This window comes from Fukomys damarensis, unplaced genomic scaffold (genome assembly GCF_012274545.1).
Source record: "Fukomys damarensis isolate Sample0158 unplaced genomic scaffold, DMR_v1.0_HiC HiC_scaffold_31, whole genome shotgun sequence".
NCBI classification, from domain to species: Eukaryota; Metazoa; Chordata; class Mammalia; order Rodentia; family Bathyergidae; genus Fukomys; species Fukomys damarensis.
The window spans coordinates 14093235-14114156 of record NW_022900943.1 but is presented as its reverse complement, the minus strand read 5'-3'; the positions used below and the strand labels follow the sequence as shown (position 1 = coordinate 14114156).

General features: G+C 32.6%; 1 protein-coding gene across 4 annotated transcripts in view; it reads right to left on the bottom strand.

Annotated features, from left to right (window-relative positions):
• The window catches only part of Rfx3 (regulatory factor X3), a 264034-nt gene extending 243134 nt beyond the window's left edge, over positions 1–20900 (bottom strand). For 2 of the 4 annotated variants that reach the window (XM_010640114.2, XM_010640117.2), the window contains exon 1: positions 20856–20900. In XM_010640114.2, the coding sequence (XP_010638416.1) occupies positions 20856–20871 (16 nt within the window). In that variant the 5' untranslated portion in view covers positions 20872–20900. Of the gene's footprint in view, positions 1–20318; positions 20342–20855 lie in introns of those variants that run through there. The other 2 variants (XR_002025914.2, XM_010640116.2) reach the window with 2 other exon arrangements.
• Positions 20901–20922: the final 22 nt, after the last annotated feature.

Sequence of the window (20922 nt, the reverse complement as noted above, 5' to 3'; positions counted from 1 at the left end):
ACAGACTATATAGCTGTAGATGATAATGTATTCAACAACACAATTATGCCTCTTCTTTGCAAATTCCATTTTTCTTGGATTTACAACTCCCATTTTCCACATAGCCACCTTCCAAAATGAAAATGTTTTTTGGGGGGTTTTTTTTGTTTTTTGTTTTTGGTACCTGGGATTGAACTCGGGTTCTTGCACTTGCAAGGCAGGCCACTGAACCGCTGAGCTAAATCCCCCGGCCCTCAAAATGAAAATATTTTTAAAAATATTTCAAAATTAAAGATCCTCAAACTGTTACTAAATAGAACTAAGTTCTGATTATTTTAATTTCATAATTTTCATTAAGAATTATAGGCTTTTTGAAATATATTATCATATAATTAGGGTTGATAACCAATGACCTGTAAGAACTTCTTTTACTACTAATTGTATCTGACCAACTATGAAAGAAAAACAATCAGTATGAGGTCTATAAATACCTTAATTCTCCTTTCTCCTGAGAGCACTTCCTTATTTTGTTTCAAATTGTTTGAATAACTTTATTAGTAAAGGTCAAAACAGGCTGATGAACAGTTCTTCATAAAATCTATAAATCATATTAAAGTATAATATAAATTAAAATGTTAACATTTTTAAATAAAAACCACTTTCACTTTTCAACTCCTACTGTTCATTTTTATAGATTCAAAACTTGAAAAAGATATGGATCAATAGATGTTTGAAATTCAAATTTGAAGATACTAAAAAGCCATCTTGAAGCACATCCTATAAACCCAAGGAATAATTTCATTTTGAAATACATTATAAATGCCATAAATCTCAAACACCTATCTCATAATTTTTGCGAAAAATACATAGAAAAATATTTCAAAAACCCAAAGCCACTTTAATAAAGAAGTAAAGAATATTCTCATTGAATACCAGTAAATAACCCTTCTAATACTAAATTTGAAAAACTGCATTTAATTCAAATCAAAATCTGGGACTTGAAATATGAAAGTTGCACAATTTAACATCTTAAATGATACCTGGCTAAGAAACCAACACATTTTTCATTTTTTTCAATCCCCATCCCCAGGAGAGATGACAAATGTGCAACACATAGCAATATACTTAAAATCTGAGAGCTCACCCTGACACACAGCTATGCTGCATCTCTTTCCAAAGATAAAAAGTGAAAGGATACTGTAATAATCAGATAAGTGAGAGATAAAGAGTTATGAATGAAACAAGATTAAACACAAGTTGCTAACTATTTAAGTACAGTAATGTATAGATGGGAATTCAATTTATTATGTTATCAGATTGCAATGTGCTTAAATTTGTCCTTAACTAAAAAAGGGGAAAAAATAAGAGAGTAAACTCAATACTCTCCAAAGTCTCCTATACTTCACATTTTTTTCATAAACACAATTGTAGTACAGATTAGACTAAATTCAGCTTCTTCAGTTAATTATTTAATGTCAGAAATAAACTAGGTACTTATGTCCGAGAGACTCTGGTCCACAACTTGGCTAAAACATGTGCACAGCTGACTCACTTCGGACACAAATGTCTGGACAAATTTGCAAGTATAATCACGGAATAGGCCTTTAAGGATGGAAGTCAATATTAAGAATTAATGTTGTATATATGGTTATGAAAGTTCAAATAGAGAAAGGTAGTGTTTTGTTTTAAAGTTCCACAGAAATTTCTACTTCGCTAACTTAAATATATAACTTAATATCTATTTTTATATTATATATTTTTTTGGTACCAGGAACAGAACTCAGGTCCTTGTGCTTGTGAGGCAGGAGCTAAAACCACTGAGCTAAATCCCTGGCCCTCTATTTTTATATTAATATTTGTCCCATTTCTGAAGTTTTACAATACAGTACAATATCCTCAAATTTGAAACTCTGCACTTCACAACAGATGACAGGCAAATAAATATGAATGTCTGATACGAATTAAAATGGAAAATATGATTTTGACATCAGCATACTGAATATAACATTCTAAAAATATCACTGACAATGTATTTGTCAAAATAACAATTCAAGACAATTTTCCTCCATTAGCAAGTTTTATTTATCTAAATAACCCTTCCTTTGTCTTTCTACATATACAAAAATTTTTAAATAAGTTTAAGTCATAAATTGCGATTAAAGTTGATTAGATAATGACATCTATGCTATATAAACAATGATTCTAATTTCACATCTTAAGACACATGAAAACCAATTTTATCACAGACACTATCATATGTAAAGATTCCAACTCCAGTGTAAATTATCCATGAACACACTGAGAGTATAAACAATCAAATTGCAGTCTGGCTGCTTCTAATTTTTACTTGCCAATTAATTATTATGTTTGTGTTTAATACTTCACGTATAAATTCTGCTCATTTTTTAGGATTATGTTTTAGTAACAGTTGCAACTCTTTCAGAGGAAACTCCAACTTCCAAGCAGATAGTATGGACTTGAAAGATTTAATTTTGAAAAGTCTCTCAATCTGCTTGTTTCCATAAAGGAAATCACAGATCTAGTCAATACGCCTCAGAAAACACATACACAATATATTCAGAGAAAGGCATATAAAAATGATAAAAGAGGACAAAGAAGCAGAAAAGTACTATGTAAGGACAGCTAGAAAAAGTTAGTGTTTTCTATTATGGAAAAGAGTCAAAAGCATCAGTACTGTATTTGCATACACAAAAATTTACTTCCTTCACGTCTTTGTTCAAATATCACCTTCTGTATAGTTTTCTTAATCACCCTATTTAAAACTGCAACTTTATTCACTCCCATCACCTAGCTTCTCTACCTTTTCTTCATAGCATTTTTAACAACCTATTATAATAATTATTTATTTTCCTTCATCCCAATTGTTTGAACATGAGCTCCTCAAAAGCAGAGTATTCATCAGTTTTGTTTATTGTTGTGTCTTTCACCACAGTTCACTTCTGGGCCTATATAGTGTGAGCCAATACTTACTCAAGGAAAGAATGAATGAATGAATATAAAAAGTGAAAATGATCATGTACACTTAAACTTGAAATAGAAACTGAAGCACACATCCTTCGAGTCTGGAATGTTAAAAATGACTTCACAATTGCTAGTAAATTTAGCAAACTCAGTACCTTAAGAAATGGTACAAAATTAAAATACATTTACTAAAAAGAGGCTTGGCTAAGTAGAGATATATATAATTTATTTATGGTTACCTATTGTTGATTATTCTACATGTACCCAGCTTCTCATTGTTATGTCTAGCACTATGCCTACTTGATTTATATTTCTTTTAAAACTTATGTTCTTTACCATTTTTATTTTCTGAGGTAGTTTTAGAATTTTCTTACCAATCTGTGGCATCATTTAATATATGTAGAAATTTTGGCTTTAATCATCTGATACAAGTATTTTTCAGTTTATCTTTTAGCTTTACTGATAGGGTTTTTCATAGAAGTTATTATTTTGTATATGGTCAGATTAATTGTTTGCTTGCTTTACAATTTCTGTGTTTGCATTATGCTGCCCTTACCTAGGCTTGTACAAATGTTAGCCTATAATACCCTAATTTTCTTTAAAAAAAAAATAAAGTAAAATAAAATGGCTGTATGGACAGCTCCCTATGAAAACAAAAGTTTTTCAGGAAAGTCTCTGTAGAAGATATCAAATCAGGTTAAAAAAAAAATTAGGTAATACAAACTTTTTATAGTGAAACCCTAAATTAAATGTCACCAGAGATCTGATTACTGTAGTAATTCCATTCTTATACCACCAGTTACCTTGGTGTATAAATCTGGAACTCAAGTCCTAATCCCAAACTTTTAATGTCAGAAGTTAGTTAGCAAAAAGAGAATACTCTCCAAAATTCAGTCGCCAAAAAGCAAAGTTTTCATAACATTTCATATTTCTGCCACAGTAAGCTGCTGTAAGAATTCCTATAGACAGTCAAAATTAGAAAAAAAAAAAAGGTACTAGATCTGATAAGGTATTCTTCAACTACACCCTAAAGATATCCTAGGCAAGTCCAGAATTTCAGACACATAAACAGGGGCATGTATGTGTACACAGTGAAGTTACAAAGTGTCATTTGAAAAAAGGGAAAGAAACCTTCCCTTACTTCAACCCAAATCTACTACTTGCTAGATGCTCCTCTGTATTTGATGAAATAGGCAAAGGTCATTAATCTATGGTTTTAACTGTTTTAATTAAAAGGAAATAAATTCAATAACAATAATAAAATTATTGTGTTCTAACGGTCATTACAAAACCAAGGCTTCTCAAAACTATAGTTAAGTGTTTTCTCTAATTTAATTAGAACTAAGATAATGTAAAGCTAACAAAGAATTATTCACCAATTATTTCTAGCAGGAAAGAATACTGAATCTCATGCTGAATTCAAAAATCTATTGCATAATATTCTGCCCTCGGGAAGCTTACAATTTGAAGAGATTAAACATTTAATAATAAAACAAAAATCTCAATTATAATTCCCAATCAGTAGCAAGAGATAAAGAGAAATTAAGAAAATCATTAGAAGTAAAGAAACCACATTAGAGAACCACTCCAACTTCCACCCCTACCTTTAAACTAGTTTCCCAGAGCATCACACATGCTAGGCTGGCACTCTTCCACTGAGCTACATCCTCAGCACAAAAACCAATGATTCACATACGAATTCACATAGGACAGGAAATACATTTAAGCAGAAAAAGAATGAGAACCAAGATTTAGAGAAATAGTAAAGATAGACTTCAGGCAACTATGTAAGACAGTAATTGATTTTATTAATCCTATTATTAATCCCATTTCCTATTTAAGTAATCTGCCCATATCAAAACTTCTAGGCAGTAATAGAGCTGGAATTCAGATTCACAAATTTTAAAGTTCATGTTCTTAACCAATACATAGTACCACAAGCTAGCATGGTCAGAAAAGAAGAGCTACAGAGCAGAGTGACGAAGTTTAAATTTGAAAATGGACATGAAACTATAATCTTCCAAATGGCATATGCTAAGTTTTGTGGCAGACTGTGCCACTGAGTATTTCTTAAATGATTCTGATGAACAGACAATAAAGAATTCTGAAAAGTTCTGACCCAGAGAAATGTAAAACTCTAAAAGCTCAAAATCCATCTTTTTAGAGGATTTTGTTATTCCATAAAAAAATTTACACAAAAATTATCCAGATTATAAATTTATAAGACATTAAGACTACATCCCACATTTAAAATTCTTCTCATTATGTCCAATAAGTACAGCATCCTAGAAAGTAGTTACTCTAACACTCAATCTCTATATTCAAATCTCAGTTTAAGAGCTGAATATATTTAGCACATTCTGTCCATCTGACATATAACTTCAATATTTGCATTTCTGTTCTATTTTAACGGCCAGTAGGTATATTAGCACATCAGAAATACAGTTAAATTTAAATTATTTGGATGCTTCCCACACACAAAAGTTTATTTGTTAATTGAAGGCAAAAGCAATGTAAAGCATTATATTCTGAGTCTACTAACTTAAATGAAATAGCAGAATTACATTTTTTTAAATTCATAAAGAACAAGAATAATGATCAGGTGTGGTAGCATATACCTAGAAATCCAGCCATTCAGAAGGCCGAGGCATGAGATTGTGAGTTCAATTTAATAAGACCCTATCTCAAAATAAAAACAGCTGGGCATACAACTCTAGGGCTAGCCTTTGCCTACCATATGTGAAGCCCTGAGTTCAATCTCCAGCAATACACACACGAGACAGACAGAGTGTGGGGAGGATATGGGGGGGAGTCAATAAATAAAAATAACTTCTAGGCAAAAGTGCAAGAGCTAACTAATATTTCATCACACTATTGTTTATCATATTTCCATTTTTATTGAAGGTGAGGGTAAATCCAATGGGAACAGTCTTACAAGAAGGTTTGTCTGTGGGGATTTACCTTGTTAAGAGCAAATGACAAATGGTTTCCCCCATAGGAAATTTACTCCTGTTTTATATAAATATCTTTTCAGATTTGAAACCACAAATAAGACTGCAGAAAGCATCAGGTTATGGTGGAAAATTCAGCTGTCATTCATTACCTTTGCATATCATAAACATATTGTTTTAAATATTTAACAGTGTTAGCACTCACAAAAAAAAATTTCATCTTTATCAAAGAATACTAAAACTAAGTTTAAACCTGAGCTCACGGATTCACTTCTAACACACACACACACACAAGTGCGCACACCAAAAATCTTAGTACATAATTACTTACTCCTATCACAGCCTTGTAATACTATGAATCAGTGAACAACACATCCTTTCAAAAACTCAGATTAAGAAAATAAAACATCATACAATAGCAGGGCTGCTATTACTGCTCCTAGTTGCTATGGATGAAGGACAGTCCATTCACATGTTTCTTCTGTTAGAGCACGCATACTTAACAATGCTGCAGCACTTTCAAACCCAGCTAGGCATGCCTCAGCTTGTACCACCTGTATCAGCTGCCAGTATTTCACTTTTGTTCCACAAGAGAGTGAACTACAGGAACAAATGTTGACATTTTTAAAAATAACAAGTGAATTTTTACAACTGTTATAATCATAATAATCACTCTTTACAAAGAAGAGAGGGACTGGGGGCATATCCCAGTGGTGGAGTGGTGAGTTCACCTGACACACAAAAACTAAATAAAATAAAATAAAGGAAAGAATTACATGCCAGACGTGATAGCAATCTACAATGAAACAATGATTAAGACATATATCGGGCCGGGAATTTAGCTCAGTGGTTCCACCGCCTGCCTTGCAAGTGCAAGGTCCTGAGTTCGATCCCCAGTTCCCCCTCCAAAAAAAGACATATATCATGAACATCCAGCAATACAGGTATAAAAATGTTTTACATCATTAAAAATAAAAATATAGCAAATACGGTATTTCCCCTTAGTATAAAGCCTATTTATGGTTTTGGAAGGTATTGTAAAAATCATTTCTGTATCACTCTAAAACAGAACAATTAAATGATATATGTACCAAAAATTCATTGGAAATAATTTTTTAAATATTTATTCAAACTTTGAATGCAAAATTACAAAACTTAATGTACTTTTTCTAGAAAAATGTGGAGCGCAAAAGCATAGATAAGTCAAGAAGTACTGTGAATACTAAAGGCAGCACATTTGCATTGCTTGCCTTTGAGGTTTGCACTTTCTATAAGACAAGAATATTTGTGCCATTTGAAAGTATGTGTAACTCTAGTGATAGGCCTGTTCATCTCTAATCTCTACTGTAGCCCTCCAGCTGCCTCTCTGGATTGGCTGTGCTGGGCCACACATAGCTAAGGGGAAAAGGAAAACAGTAGTAGAATAGTTAAAGCAGAGACAGGAAGAACGGCAGAAGTTGAGCCCTTAAGGGAGGAAGACACTCAATATATGGGGTTGGAGATTCCACACCCAAAAGTTTAGATGCTATGCAAACAGGGTCATGTTCTAAAAAACAGGTGAATACATGGATAAAGCTCTTCTATACACATGAAAAGACAGTGGTGTCCAAATTAGAGCATTGAGCTGTTTGTTTTGGGGGGAATCATTCCAAACTAAAATCAATCAATCAATATTATTATTCTCCCACTGAAAATAGCTGTCTTCTTCATTTTCTCACATAATACAAATGCAGTGATACTCATATTTTTTAAAGACACAACTTTTAAACATTAGAATAAAACTGCCCATACTTTTTACTGAATGGAATGTAAAATGATAACAATTATATTTTGAATTTAAGCATAAAGTGTCAAAAGCACAGAAAACGTTAATGGAATTAAAGAGGCCAAATAAAATTTGATTTTTAAGAATAAGTTAAAAAGCACAGAAAAAGTTAATACAATTGTTAAACTGATACTGCATAAAATTCACAATAAAATCTTCCCAATAAAAGCCAGGCATGGCGGCGCACACCTGTAATCCCAGCACTTGGGAGGCTGAGCCAGGAGGATCACTATGAGTTCGAAACCAACCTGGGCTGCATAGTGAGTTCCAGGTCAGTTTCATCTACATAGTAAGACTCTGTCTCAAAAAACAAACAAAAAAAAATCTATAAATACTAATGAAATTAACATATATTTCATGATCTTTTGTTTTGCAGCAGTGTATTTATGCTTTTTTCAAATATTGTTTGGCTTACTAAACTTTACATTGATGCTTTCCCATGTTATCTCTTTTATCTACTTCTGGAAAGCATAAAATTCTAAGATGTAGGACCACAACACAGATATTTTCTAATGGCAAAAAAAAATTAAAATAACACTTTAAGAAAAAAACAGTAGTTTTGGAGAAGACCATTTGATTAGAGCATACCTTTGGCTATTTTCTGTTATTAAATCTGAGTTACCCTGCAATAGAAATATTTAAAAATACTGCTACAAAATATTTTTCCAAGTCATATACATTTCCAATGAGTCCCTAGTATCAGAAAGAAGTTTATCAATTAAAGTTATTATACAAATGAAAAATGTAGGTCTTATTTAATAAGCAAATATTTACTTCTTATCTTATTTATTTAGATTATAACAAGAAGTAAACATCAGCTTTTCAATAAACAGATTTAAGTCCACATTTGGTGTTGTCTATTTAAATGCCATTAATCATTATTTGTTATATATAATAGCTCATTAGAAAATAGTTGCCAATATGAATAATGGGGGGGGGTCTTTTGTTATTCAAGTATAAGTTTCTATGTTGCCTATCTGGCCTCAGTCAAACAAAAAAACTAAGAGAAATTTCTCACTCCCTGAAGATACTAGATCCAAAAATATTAAACTGCTTTGAATGCTATCAAATTATTACCTCATTAGTTCTTGGATATTTCTTCCTTTATGTTCTATTACAAATTCAGAATATGTCCCACTAACTGAATAGCTAACTAAAGGGAAATATTACAGAATAAAATTCTCATTGTCAACTTACAACAGCTGTTAACTATTTACCCTAATTTACCTACAAATAAAAGAATGACAGATAAAGATTAACTCCATTTATCTGTGAATTACACCAAGTCCTTTTGTTTCCCCTATGTCCTATAGATATAGGCTTCTCTCCTTGTCCTTTTACAATAAGTCAGATAAATACAGGAATTTGTATTACTGAACAAAAGACACAACCAGGAGGGGATAACAAATTTTCTAGTTTAATATTGTACTAAGAGGATACAATATCAAAATCAATTGCCTTTAAATATTTTGTCCAAAATATAATGTAAGCATTGTTCAAGTCTTCACTGAATTTGTTAAGATACCATTATCCAGTGGCTTCCCAAATGTAGACTGCTTAATATATCAGATAAGCTAATCAGATATCTAAAATGAATATATTAGTTATGTGTATTTTCTATATTAATACTGTATTATTTTGTGATAAATAATTACAAGACCATGATGCAGCATCCCAATTTATTGCTTTTATAGATATACCATCTAGAAATACATTCTGACAATAAAGATCAAAGATCCCTGAACCATAAGGTTATATATATATATATATACCAAAAAAATCAAAGTTCTCATTTTTTCCCATACCCTGACCTCCCTTCAACCCCTCCAACCTCCCCTATTTACAAAGACGTTGTTTCCATTTTTTCCTTTTCTCATATTTTTTCTTGTCCCTTATTTTCTTTCCCCTTCCCTTTCTACTTCCCTACACCTTTAAACCTTTTCTTCCTATTTCACATTGCCAGTTATGCAATTTAGATCTTATTTACACTTTTAGTTTTTCACACCAGAGAAACACAAGTGTGTGAGAACCAAGATCTGGCATGTAAAGGTACAAGATCCCAATGATAATTGTAACTGTACTGTATACTAAAAAAGTACCAATAAGCTCAATGAAAAAAAAAATTTAAAAGGAAAGAAATCAAATATGCCATAAAAAATTAGGTGTAATCTTTTCCTCAGTTGCTTCTACTAGTTAAAAATCACTGGAAGGCTTAAAAAAATTGTTCAAGAAATTATTTCACCATTCACACTGATTAATCCATCTTCCCGTTTTTAAATTGTAAATTTTCTAATTTCATCCAATTCTATTTTTAATATCCCTTATCTTTATTTTTAATCCTTACAGATTTTCAAGTATCATTTTTTGTAGCCGTCTACAATCTCAAATCTCTAGAAATATAACCACAGTTTGGGAAATGCAATGTTGTAACTAATACCTCATTTCTCTCTGCCTTGTCTCAAAAATCTTAGGAAAAAATTTTTTAAAGAGCTGGAGATGTAGCTCAGAGCAAAGGCCCAGTTTTCAATCCCCAGTATTTTAGAAAAAAAGGAAACAGCTATTTCAGTATTCCTAAATTAACCAAAATAGTATTGACATTAAACACACAATCCTCTAATAACTCACTCAAAAGTAAATAAAAAGGATGAACATATAAAACGAAAAACTCACAGAGTCATATACCCAGTTATTCCTTAGGTCTCCACTAGAATGTTTTTGAACTAAATACTAGGAGCTCAGTAATAGTAATAGAGAAAGTATTATTAGCTATGCTGAATATGCAAACTGGGATTCATTTACAGCCCTGAAATGACTCTTCCTTTTCTTTGCATTGTACTAGCCACTATTCATATTCTTATGTTTCTAATTATATGACCCTGCTCTCATTTATCCTCATTGTCACCCCATTCATTCAGATTAAGGTGTTGTTCTGTGCAAGGGGTGCCACCTATTGGCATTCTAAGGTTTGTAAACCAACATTTAGAATGAACTTCCAAGGTTCACAAGTAATGTGTATTTGGGAAATTCCAAATACTAATGGAAATGAACAAAAATACAATTTAATAGAGAGGGTTATACATGCAAGAGAGAAATCATTCCTTCAAAGTTTTTCCACAGCAACAGGACTAAAGGTAAGTGGAATACTCAATCTTCACCTCAACTACATTCTTATTAACCTCCAAAAATGCCCAAGCAAACTTAACCCAAAATATTAAAATATATCTCTTTCCCAGTTTAAACACTTTAAAAGTCCCATTTCACTCCTAAGCCAGATGGCTCTCAAACCTTTGTTGTAATACAAATCCACATCTATTACACAGCTCTACTCATTCAATATTATTTTAAGGTTTTAAATTTCAAAACTCAGCAGACTTCTAAAAATAAAGAAATAGATCAAATGTTGATCCAGCAGCACAATATTTTAACCAATTATGACTAGAAGAACTACATTATTTGTCTTTAACTATAATTTAATTTGACTTCAGCATTCATGGTCTTTATTAACTAAAAGTGGCCCCTAAAAGTCATCACATAATATGAAGCACTAAAGTGTTCCCAAGATCACACTCAGTTCATTCAAAATTAAATATTTCCCATAATTTTCTTTGGCTCACAAAAATAGCACTCTTAATCAGGTAATACAAATGTTTCTTATTCCAATATATGTGCAATGCAAAAAAAAGTAGTGACAAAATTTCTATAGCACCAAACAAAATATACATTAAAATGACTTTCTAAATGACACTGTATTTAAGCTAAATTTCACTTTTAATAAGAACATCTTAAAAATGTAGTGACTTTTAAACAAAGCATTTTAAAATGAGAATCATGCGATATAATCAAGTTGTAAAGGAAATAATCTAAGTTTACCTCCTTTCTGTTTATTGATTTTTCATGTTGGCTTTCCCTCATGGCACAGTAAAATACATGTTGTACATTTAAAGTTGTAAAGGTGATTTCCAGATTACTACTACAATACCTACACTAGTAATGACTTAAGATTGATACTTCATCAAAACTCATCTCTAAAATCACTATCAAATATTATCAGCTACCAATCAATAAAAGCCTGATGTTATATATTATCCTCTTTATTTCTTGAAAACATCAGCATAAATAGTAGCAGAGGAAAAACCTAGGTTCTATTGCCAAAAAATATTCACAAAACCATCTATCCAAAGCAAAACATAAAGAGGTAAATTTAAAGGATCATTAATTCATGAACTAAGTTTTTTCACTCTTCCTTTATTTTACCTCTACCTTTCTAAAACTGTGTATGACATCACAATACAAGTCTCTGAAAAAAGGGTATTATTTCATATCCATGAACATATTAATGAATAGACATATATAGATATATTCATCCTTTAGGAGCAAAGGAATCACTAAGCACAGATATAACTACTCTTTAGGACAAGAGGAATAATTTAATAAAATATAAAAAGCATTTTATTAAAGTAATAAAATGCCTATCTGCACAAAAGCACATGTGCTGTGTACCATACTACAGCAGAAAAGAATAGAGATCAGGAAGAAACAGGGGATAACCTGAGTCACTTCCATCTCCTGCCTCCCCAATTCCCACCCCCATCAAAGCTTCACAGTCCAGGAAAATGAATTAGGGAGAACGTGTAAGGCACTGATATCTAACAACAGAAACGGGGTATGATTTCTAAATGTGTCTGCTGCTTCTTGCTTCTTTCTAGCAATCTCCTCCATTCCTTTATAACTAAAGCACAGAGGAAAGAAACCTAACTGACAAGCAAAAAGTCTCTAAAACTGTTTTGCACATTAAGATAATCTATAATGATTAAAAATGAAGAGAGCAGATATATTTTAAGAATGCTAGTTATATTGAAATATATAAAATGCTATTACACAAAATTTTGAATGTAGTTCAAAAACTTTATAATCAACAAAAATAGCATTCAAAAATAATTTTAAAATAATAATTACAATCTCTTCATTTTCATACACTTCCCTATTAAGCTGGTAAAAGAGATATAAAATATATGGTTTTTCCTAAATTTAAGCAAAACAGCTTCCTCTCTTAGCATTTCCTGTTGGAAAATCCTGAGAAGTCTACTTATCAAATTTCCATTAGAATAGAATTTATGAACATGAAGATTTTTTTACCAAAAATGGTGACTAATTTTCTGCTACCAAACTTGAATTAAAAGACTGATTATCCAAGTAAAACCATATTCAGGGGAAAAGAAAGAAAGAAACAAACAAACAAAAGCAATAATTACCAATGGAGAAATATAAGAGAATACTAGTATGAATGATGGTAGTGCTTCCAGATCAAGGCCCCAAAGTAGTACAAAGGCATGCTGAACCTGCCCAGACCTGGACAAGCTTTTAGATCTTTCAAAAATCAGTTGGACAGTATGAAGGAAAGAAAACAGTTAAGGCTTTAAATACCTGGGGGGAAAAATGTTTTAAAAATGAAGCCAATAATCCTAAACCTATATTATTTTTATTATTTCAGACTACCCACCCACACACACAGTTCAGAAATGATGTCCTCTTTTAAATATCTCACTGGTGAGCAGCAAGCAGGAGCCCTACCCATCAGATACCTGTCCAGTAGACATATACAGAGAAGCTCCAGCTGTGAGGCTCAGCTAATGCCTAGGTGGGTGAAGAAATTAGGGCATATGGCAATTGCTCTCTACAGAAGCCACTTAGATGGTAGAACCTTCTGAGACTGCGCCATCAGTATGAGCACTGAGTGAGCACCGTACTCTGGGTTTTCTCTCTTTGTTGTTCTTACCAGAAGAAACACAACAGGCAAGCAACATGGTAGCCTTTGAGACCATAGGTAAAGCAAATACCAATTCCTGGCTCCATGTTATTGGCATATTTCCCTTTTCTCAGTGCCATGGACTCAGACTATCAGTGTTGCAAATGGCTTTGAAGATCACATGGTCTTGCTGTTTCATTTTACAGATGGAGAAGCTGAGACCTCAAGTTTTAGTGAAAAGCCTAAGGTTTTATAGTTTGTAGCCAAATGAGCAACTTTGTTTTTTTACCCTCCTTTGGCACTTTTGAAGTTCTTTATTTCTCAGCCTAGTCTCTCTTTTCTTCTATCATTTCTCAATATATCTGTACCCTCTCGCCAACTAATGCCCTCCCCTCCTTTTTCAGGCCAGGAGCCTCACTCCCTTATGGTTCCTGGATCAGTTCCTCAACAGGAAACACCAAGAACCTCTGGGAATCCCTGACCAGACACTATAAAACAAAGGCAAGTGGTACGGACTAGGTATTACGACTTCCAATGAAAGTCAGAATAAGAATCCCGAAGATAAGAGTCAGCAATAGGCAGGCATATATGGTTGTGCAAATACATTTCTGTTCTCAAGATTAATCCCAAACTTACTTCACCAGAAGCCTGTGTTTACACAGGGCTAAGAAAGAGACTAATGAATCAAACTTACACTCAAGTAACATCAGTAAAACAAGGTTATGTATTTGATCAATGGGGCATTCAGATTGGAATTTAAGAAAATAATAGATGATTAGAAATGATATAATCTTTCCATTTAAATCACATTTCCAAGTCTTTTTTCTAAAAGTTCCTTTGAAAAGATATCAAATTCATTAGCAAAAGGAAGCAAAGGAGATGGCTGAGCTGAGTCGGTCTGATTTATAAGCTAGGGTTATTAATCTATAAAAATACTATAAGGGAGATCATATAAAGAATTCAGTACTTTAACAAAACTAAATCTCTTAATAGTAGAGAAGGACCATAGCACAAAAAATGACAGGGGCAGGCCAAAAGCCTCAACAATATACAATGCTTCGGGAGAAAAGATGACACAAATTAGATATGTTTATCACTTGGTGTAAATAAATCATATTTCCAGTGTGAGAAAGTTTAGGGCTATTTAAATCATTCTAAAATGAGAAAAACATTTCATTCTTAATCAAATAGCTCAAAAAAATCCAGATATATAGCAAATTATCAAATAGCAACTTTAAATATAACAGCCAACTTGAAAAATGTTATTTTTGACACTGAAAGAAAGGAAGCCAAAGATGATACTTTCCCCTATAATTTCATATTATATGTTATACTGGATAGTGTTCCAAGATTACTCTACAACTCAAGATAGGGATTAAAAAATTACTCCAAAATTCCTTATTTCTACAGATATATATCAGCAGTGACCTCACACAGTGTTCTACCTTTAGTAAATAACTATGCTAAGCAGTATATCATAAAATGGTAGTATAATTCCTCGATGAACTACACTTTTTAAACTATGATATTTTTCATTATGATATAGTAATGACTACATTTAACGTGATGTTTATAAATAGGGCTCAAAATGTCTCAATGAATTCATGTAGAATATGTGATGAAAATACAAAGAGGACAATGACATGGACAATGGGGAGTGTAAGACCTAACGAAATATTACATCATTAGTTCTTAATCTGAAGTCCCTAGACCAAGAGAGTTGAACAAACATAGTTAAAAGAGCCTATTATGATAAGGCTGTAGAGTAAAACTAAATCATAAATTTGGACTGGCATTGTTTTAATTCAGGGAAGCACAAGATTGACTATCAAAATGGAAATCCAATCTTACAATTGATAACTTCATGACTTTGACTTTTAACAGTGGAAGAAAGGAAGTACTTCTTTAATGACTGTAGGTTAGTGCACTATTTCAGAATATTAGTACCATTGGAAATGAGCTAGTCAGAGGATCATATTAAAAATAATTCTTAGGTGGTAAAAGATTAGAATAAGTATCTTCCCAGTATTTCATAGTAACAAACGTCAACAGGTACTGAGCATATATTCTAAGATAAATACTGACTAAAGCACATCACATAAATGCTTTTTTCAATCATCATAAAATCCCACAAACAAGATACTACAGTACTGACTCTTTTTCAAATGAGAAAACTGAGGGTAAGTGAATTTGTCTGAGGTTCAAGCTCCTAAAAAAGACTACCTGAAATCTGACTCCAAAGCCTGTGTTCTTTAGCCTGTAATACAGATATCCCAAATACTTCTTGATACACTAAATACAATTCAGTTTTTCAACTGATTCACTTCATTAAGTACATCCTACAATTTGATAAACTTCAAATTTTGGGGGGGTATTGGGGATCAAACTCAGGCCCTTGCGATTGCAAGGCAGGTGGCAGAACCACTGAGCCAAATTCCCCGCCTTAAACTTCAAATTTTAATCAATACAAATTGGTATATACTAATATATTTGCTATATACTAATATATTTGCTATATATATTTTTAAAGAAAAATGCCTAATATATTTAGAAAAAACAGCATTTTAAAATATTATTTCTATTGATGTTTTGGATCTTTGAGGCATTCCAACACATGAATTATTATGCCTTATTCTGTTAGTTTTTTTTTAATATCGAAATTGATTGATTGTAGTTGTATGTGGTATAATGATACAGATAAATCTATCACCAGGATTTATAAGTTTATAGAATGTACTACAACTTCTTAGGCTTGAGGAAGATACCACTGTTTCAGTGCCTGCCTTTTAGAGGACATAGTGCGGATAAAAAGAGAGTCAGAGGTAAGATACAGCCCCAACAACTGGACTCAACAGTGTTAAAAAAAATCTCTTGCTGAACAATATTGATACAGATAGCCACTCATAGTTTAGAAGTACATAGCGCAGAGAAAGGTACAGAATCTTAAACTTTTCTGATAATAAACCAAATTTAAAAACCAAACCAGACTACTCTACAAGAAGAAATAGGAACTAAATTATCTAGAAAAAAAATTATTATGTTATTATTGCCGACTAATCAGGCTGAAAAGTGCCATAAACATTTATGCTTTCCAAATGTATTTTCTGTTTTTAGATACCATAAGAATATCACTAATTAAACTATATAGTTATAAGTACAACATAGTAGTATATGTCAACAACATCATATTCAAGAATAAAATAACACTGTCAAAGGTATGATTTTCAAATTAAATTTTTGATAAAGCTTGAAATATCTGCCTAAGATGATCAACATATTCATCTATATAACAATGCTGATATTCAGACTATGTCAAAGATATCAACCATGACACTATGTTGTACTAATACATATTATCTAAGCATAAAGGCTTTGATAGAAAACTTCCAATTAAGACAGTATATTAAAACTTAAATTCCATAGAAATAAGGTTATTATATGTTTGAATGCATAGATAATTAAAATTTTTCTTTAAATAACAGTTACAATCAGTTCACATTTTTAGTGATAATAATTTCATGAAAACAGCACAGCACCCTCTGGTGCATCTGTTATAAGATGTATAAAATCCCCACAAAGAAAGAAAGAAGCATAAAGTAAAAATAAACCTTAGAAATCAAGAGGTTTATACCCTTTTATTTACTCTCCAGTGCATATTTTTAAACACTAGTCCTTAAAAACAATTTCAATTTTAAAAGATCCCTATAAATTTTATAGCAGCAATTGAAGTAGGTCAGGAAAATGGCTAGTTTTAAAATACTGAACCAACAAAAAATAAAGCCAGTTTCCAACATATATCACTCAGGTTAAAATGCTGTTAAAAATACTTTAAGTAAAGGATGGAAGAGTTTCTCATGTTAGCCAAATTTCACTTTATTCAAATTTGCCTTGGCTTTTTGCTTCAGATAAATTTGACTCCTGAGTAAGCAAACTACGGCTATAATCTTTTTCTGGATTCAAAGAGAATTTATCATTTTTTTGGTAAGAATTAAGTGTTTTGTGAAAGGATCTGCAAATTGTACAGCTTGAAAGTACGGTGATATTCAGAAATAAAAGCTATGTTGGTTAAAAGACAAATATGGAGTAGTTCAAAGATTACTTGCTCAAAACTTTTACTTAAAGAAGAAAAACTCTTCCTAGGAAAATAACTCCAAAAGATCTTACTAAGGACAAAAGCAAAGGATGCCACCTGCTTTAGACAGCCCTTTTGTGAACCACTGGAAGTCCCAAAACAAAGCAGTAAAAAATGAAAGTGACACCTGTTTAAAGCAGCCATCTGTCTCTATCTAGCAAGCTAGATTTAGTCAAATCCACTTAATCTAGGATTTCCAAAATATGGGAACACTATGCACCTATGAACAGAGTGAAATTTAAAACCCACTTTGCAGTGGGACCAGGAACAAAAACACTAAAGAGTTAACAAAGGTAAGCAATTTAGTCAGGAAAATCATTCTAAAAGTAACTAAGAACAAATAAAGGATATTTAGCCAATGCTCAGAATAAAAACAAAATAAACAGCATACTCTTCATAATTAAGAAATTTACTTGTTCCGTACCTCATTTCTTGTAACATTCTAACTAAAGATGGCAAAAAGAAAGTAACATTCCTATCAGTGTTTGGAAAAAAATATGTCTCTTCTCACACATCTGATCTTTTTAACATGCATATACATACACACTTTAAATTTTCAAAAGCAAAATGATTATAGTCCACCTGCTGATTACTTAAATTGGAAGCTGAGAAGAAAGCACACACAACACCAACTTATTCAATAATAGAAAATGTTACACAAAAGTAGCGATATTATCAAACAATGCAAGGATATCTATTTGGATTTAAGACTCATTCATTTTAGTATTTTAATGGTAAAAATTTACCACAATAAATTTTTTCAAAGTAAATGTTCAAGGTTAAAATATATTAAGCTTATAAACCATAAACCTTTTTATTTAAGCACCTAAGTAGGATGCAAGATTACCTGTATACTGGAAGAATAATACCGTATTTTAGAAATTAGGCATAACTACTTCTGTATAATGAAAACACTGTGAAATAATTACAAAACTTCAAGGAATGCATTAGTTTACTATAGAAATATAAATGTATAATATACCCTATACTGTACCATCATATACTTCTATACCTGTACCGTTTAGTATAATTTATAGGCAAAACATTCAAAAAGTCTGAAACAGGCATTATAACATACATCGAACACAAACATTCAGCTACTCAAAACAAGTTACTATTGAGTAGTTTTAGTTTCAAAGCATGATCACTTTCATGCATTTCTTACCCTAAAACTGAAAACAAAGAATACCAATACAGAATAGTCCTTCCGAGGAAAAACATTACAGAAAGAATGAACTAAATGCTAATTATTCATCCTTATATTTAATTTTAAATATCAGTTGTTAGTATTTCTGGTTATTAGTCAATCCATATGAATAATTTCAATGTACGAGCCCAAAGTATCTCTAACAACAATTTTTACACCACATATATACTTTTAAGAATGAGTGAAGTTCTGTTCCAAAATTATCTTGTGAACAAAAAGGTAAATTCTAGAAAACCCGAGGCAGATAGGGATGTAGGTAGGTAGTGAAATGCCTCAAAAAGTTTTTGGTCACTACAAATAAATATGTTAAACCATAACATTATAGCACATACAACCTACTTGACTGAAAAGTTATTTAAGTGGCATAAGATCTAAAACTGCCCCAAGACAACAACACTCCTATTAACTTCAGAGAGTCTACAGGACCCAGGAGCTTCACCATCCAAAAGTGTTCGAGCATTTGACACTCATCTGAACTGGGAAAAAAATATAAGTTAATATTAGAGATCTGCAAGGAATGCAGGTTGTGGAGAGGTGAATAATTATAAAGAAATCTTAGTGTTTTGAGCATAGCAATCACAAGAAAATGTTAAGCCCCAACTCCTATTTTACAAAATATTAGCCTTAATAAGCATTATAATCACCCAACTGCTAGTTGACAATCTCAAGAATAATTAATACTGTCACATTTTTCACCGGCTATTCTGTCAGTTAGATCACTATGCTTGCTGTGAGGAAAAAAAGCCTAAGTATTTTTAAAATCTAACATGGAAACTTCAACATGTGCAACTATAATGGTACATTATACTTGTTTTAGCACACATTCATTAGCAAAACTCTTTACAGATAATCTATTAAGTTAGGCTGAAAATAGACAAAATTAAGGGATCTGCAAAACTAGGTTAGCTCTAATCAAGAAATCTACTTGGGAACTAATAGATATTCAAAACTACACAGAAAAATACTAACAGAACCATAAAGAGGAAGCTCTCTTCCCAGCAGGTTTAAGGCACTGTCCAAAGAAATTGAAAAAGTAAATAAAAAGAATATGTTAAGTACACACCTGTCTAGATCTTAACCACAAAGAAAGTGAAATATACACACGTTTCGAGTTGAGAAGCTTCATGCATTCTTTATGAACAACTTGACTTCAATTTCAACTCTCAAAGGGAAAGGAACAGAGATGAGGAAAAAAAAAACTCTTGAAGTATCATAACTGTCACAAATAACACTGAACTGAGTTCTCACAAAGCTTCCTTGAGTCCCTTCCCTCATCACACACAAAGTCTCATAATCACAATGAAAATTGTTAATACTCTCCTGTGGGAGGGAGGTTCATCAAAGTGAAAAGGAACCTCACTACTACCCCTCCCACCTCCACACGAAGGAGAAAGCACTGTCAATAACTACTAACCCAAGTATCACAGATACTGCATCCGGTTTAAATCACAAGCGCGCACACACACCAAAAAGGGGAGAGAGACAGAGGGACTGACTTTAGGAAAAAATGTCTTTCCTAGTGCAACAGAGCCCAGCGAAGAGGCCCCTGGTTTCTCTCTCTCTCTCTCTCTCTCTCTCTCTCTCTCTCTCTCTGTGTGTGTGTGTGTGTGTGTGTAGGGAGTGAAGGGGGGAGGGAAGAGTGCTGAATGGATATTAAGACTGTTTGCAGCACAAAGAAAATACAGTTTTAAAAGAAAAAAGAAAAGCAAACCGTGCAGCTGATGGTGGTTAAAGAAGAGCAGCCCATTTAGCACCAGGCAAAGAGGGGCAAAAATGAAGGAAAGAGGAGGTGGGAAAAGTTCACCGATGTACGAGGGGGAAAAAAATAACAAAACCCATCACAAGGCCCCACAAGTGAACAACAACAACAACAACAACAACAACAAAACACCACCTCTTGCCCCCCTCCCAACGCTGTTGTCCATTCCTGTTTTGAAAGAAGCAGGAAGCAGGCAGCTCTCGAAAAAGAGGAAAATTAAAGAAAGAAAACCCCTCGTCTCTCCACCAGACCCTCCTCCTCACCCCAGACCTACGGGAGAGCTCCAGCATCCGCGCCGGGAACTGCGGCTCCCGCTCCGCTCGGCTCGGCTCTGCCCGCGG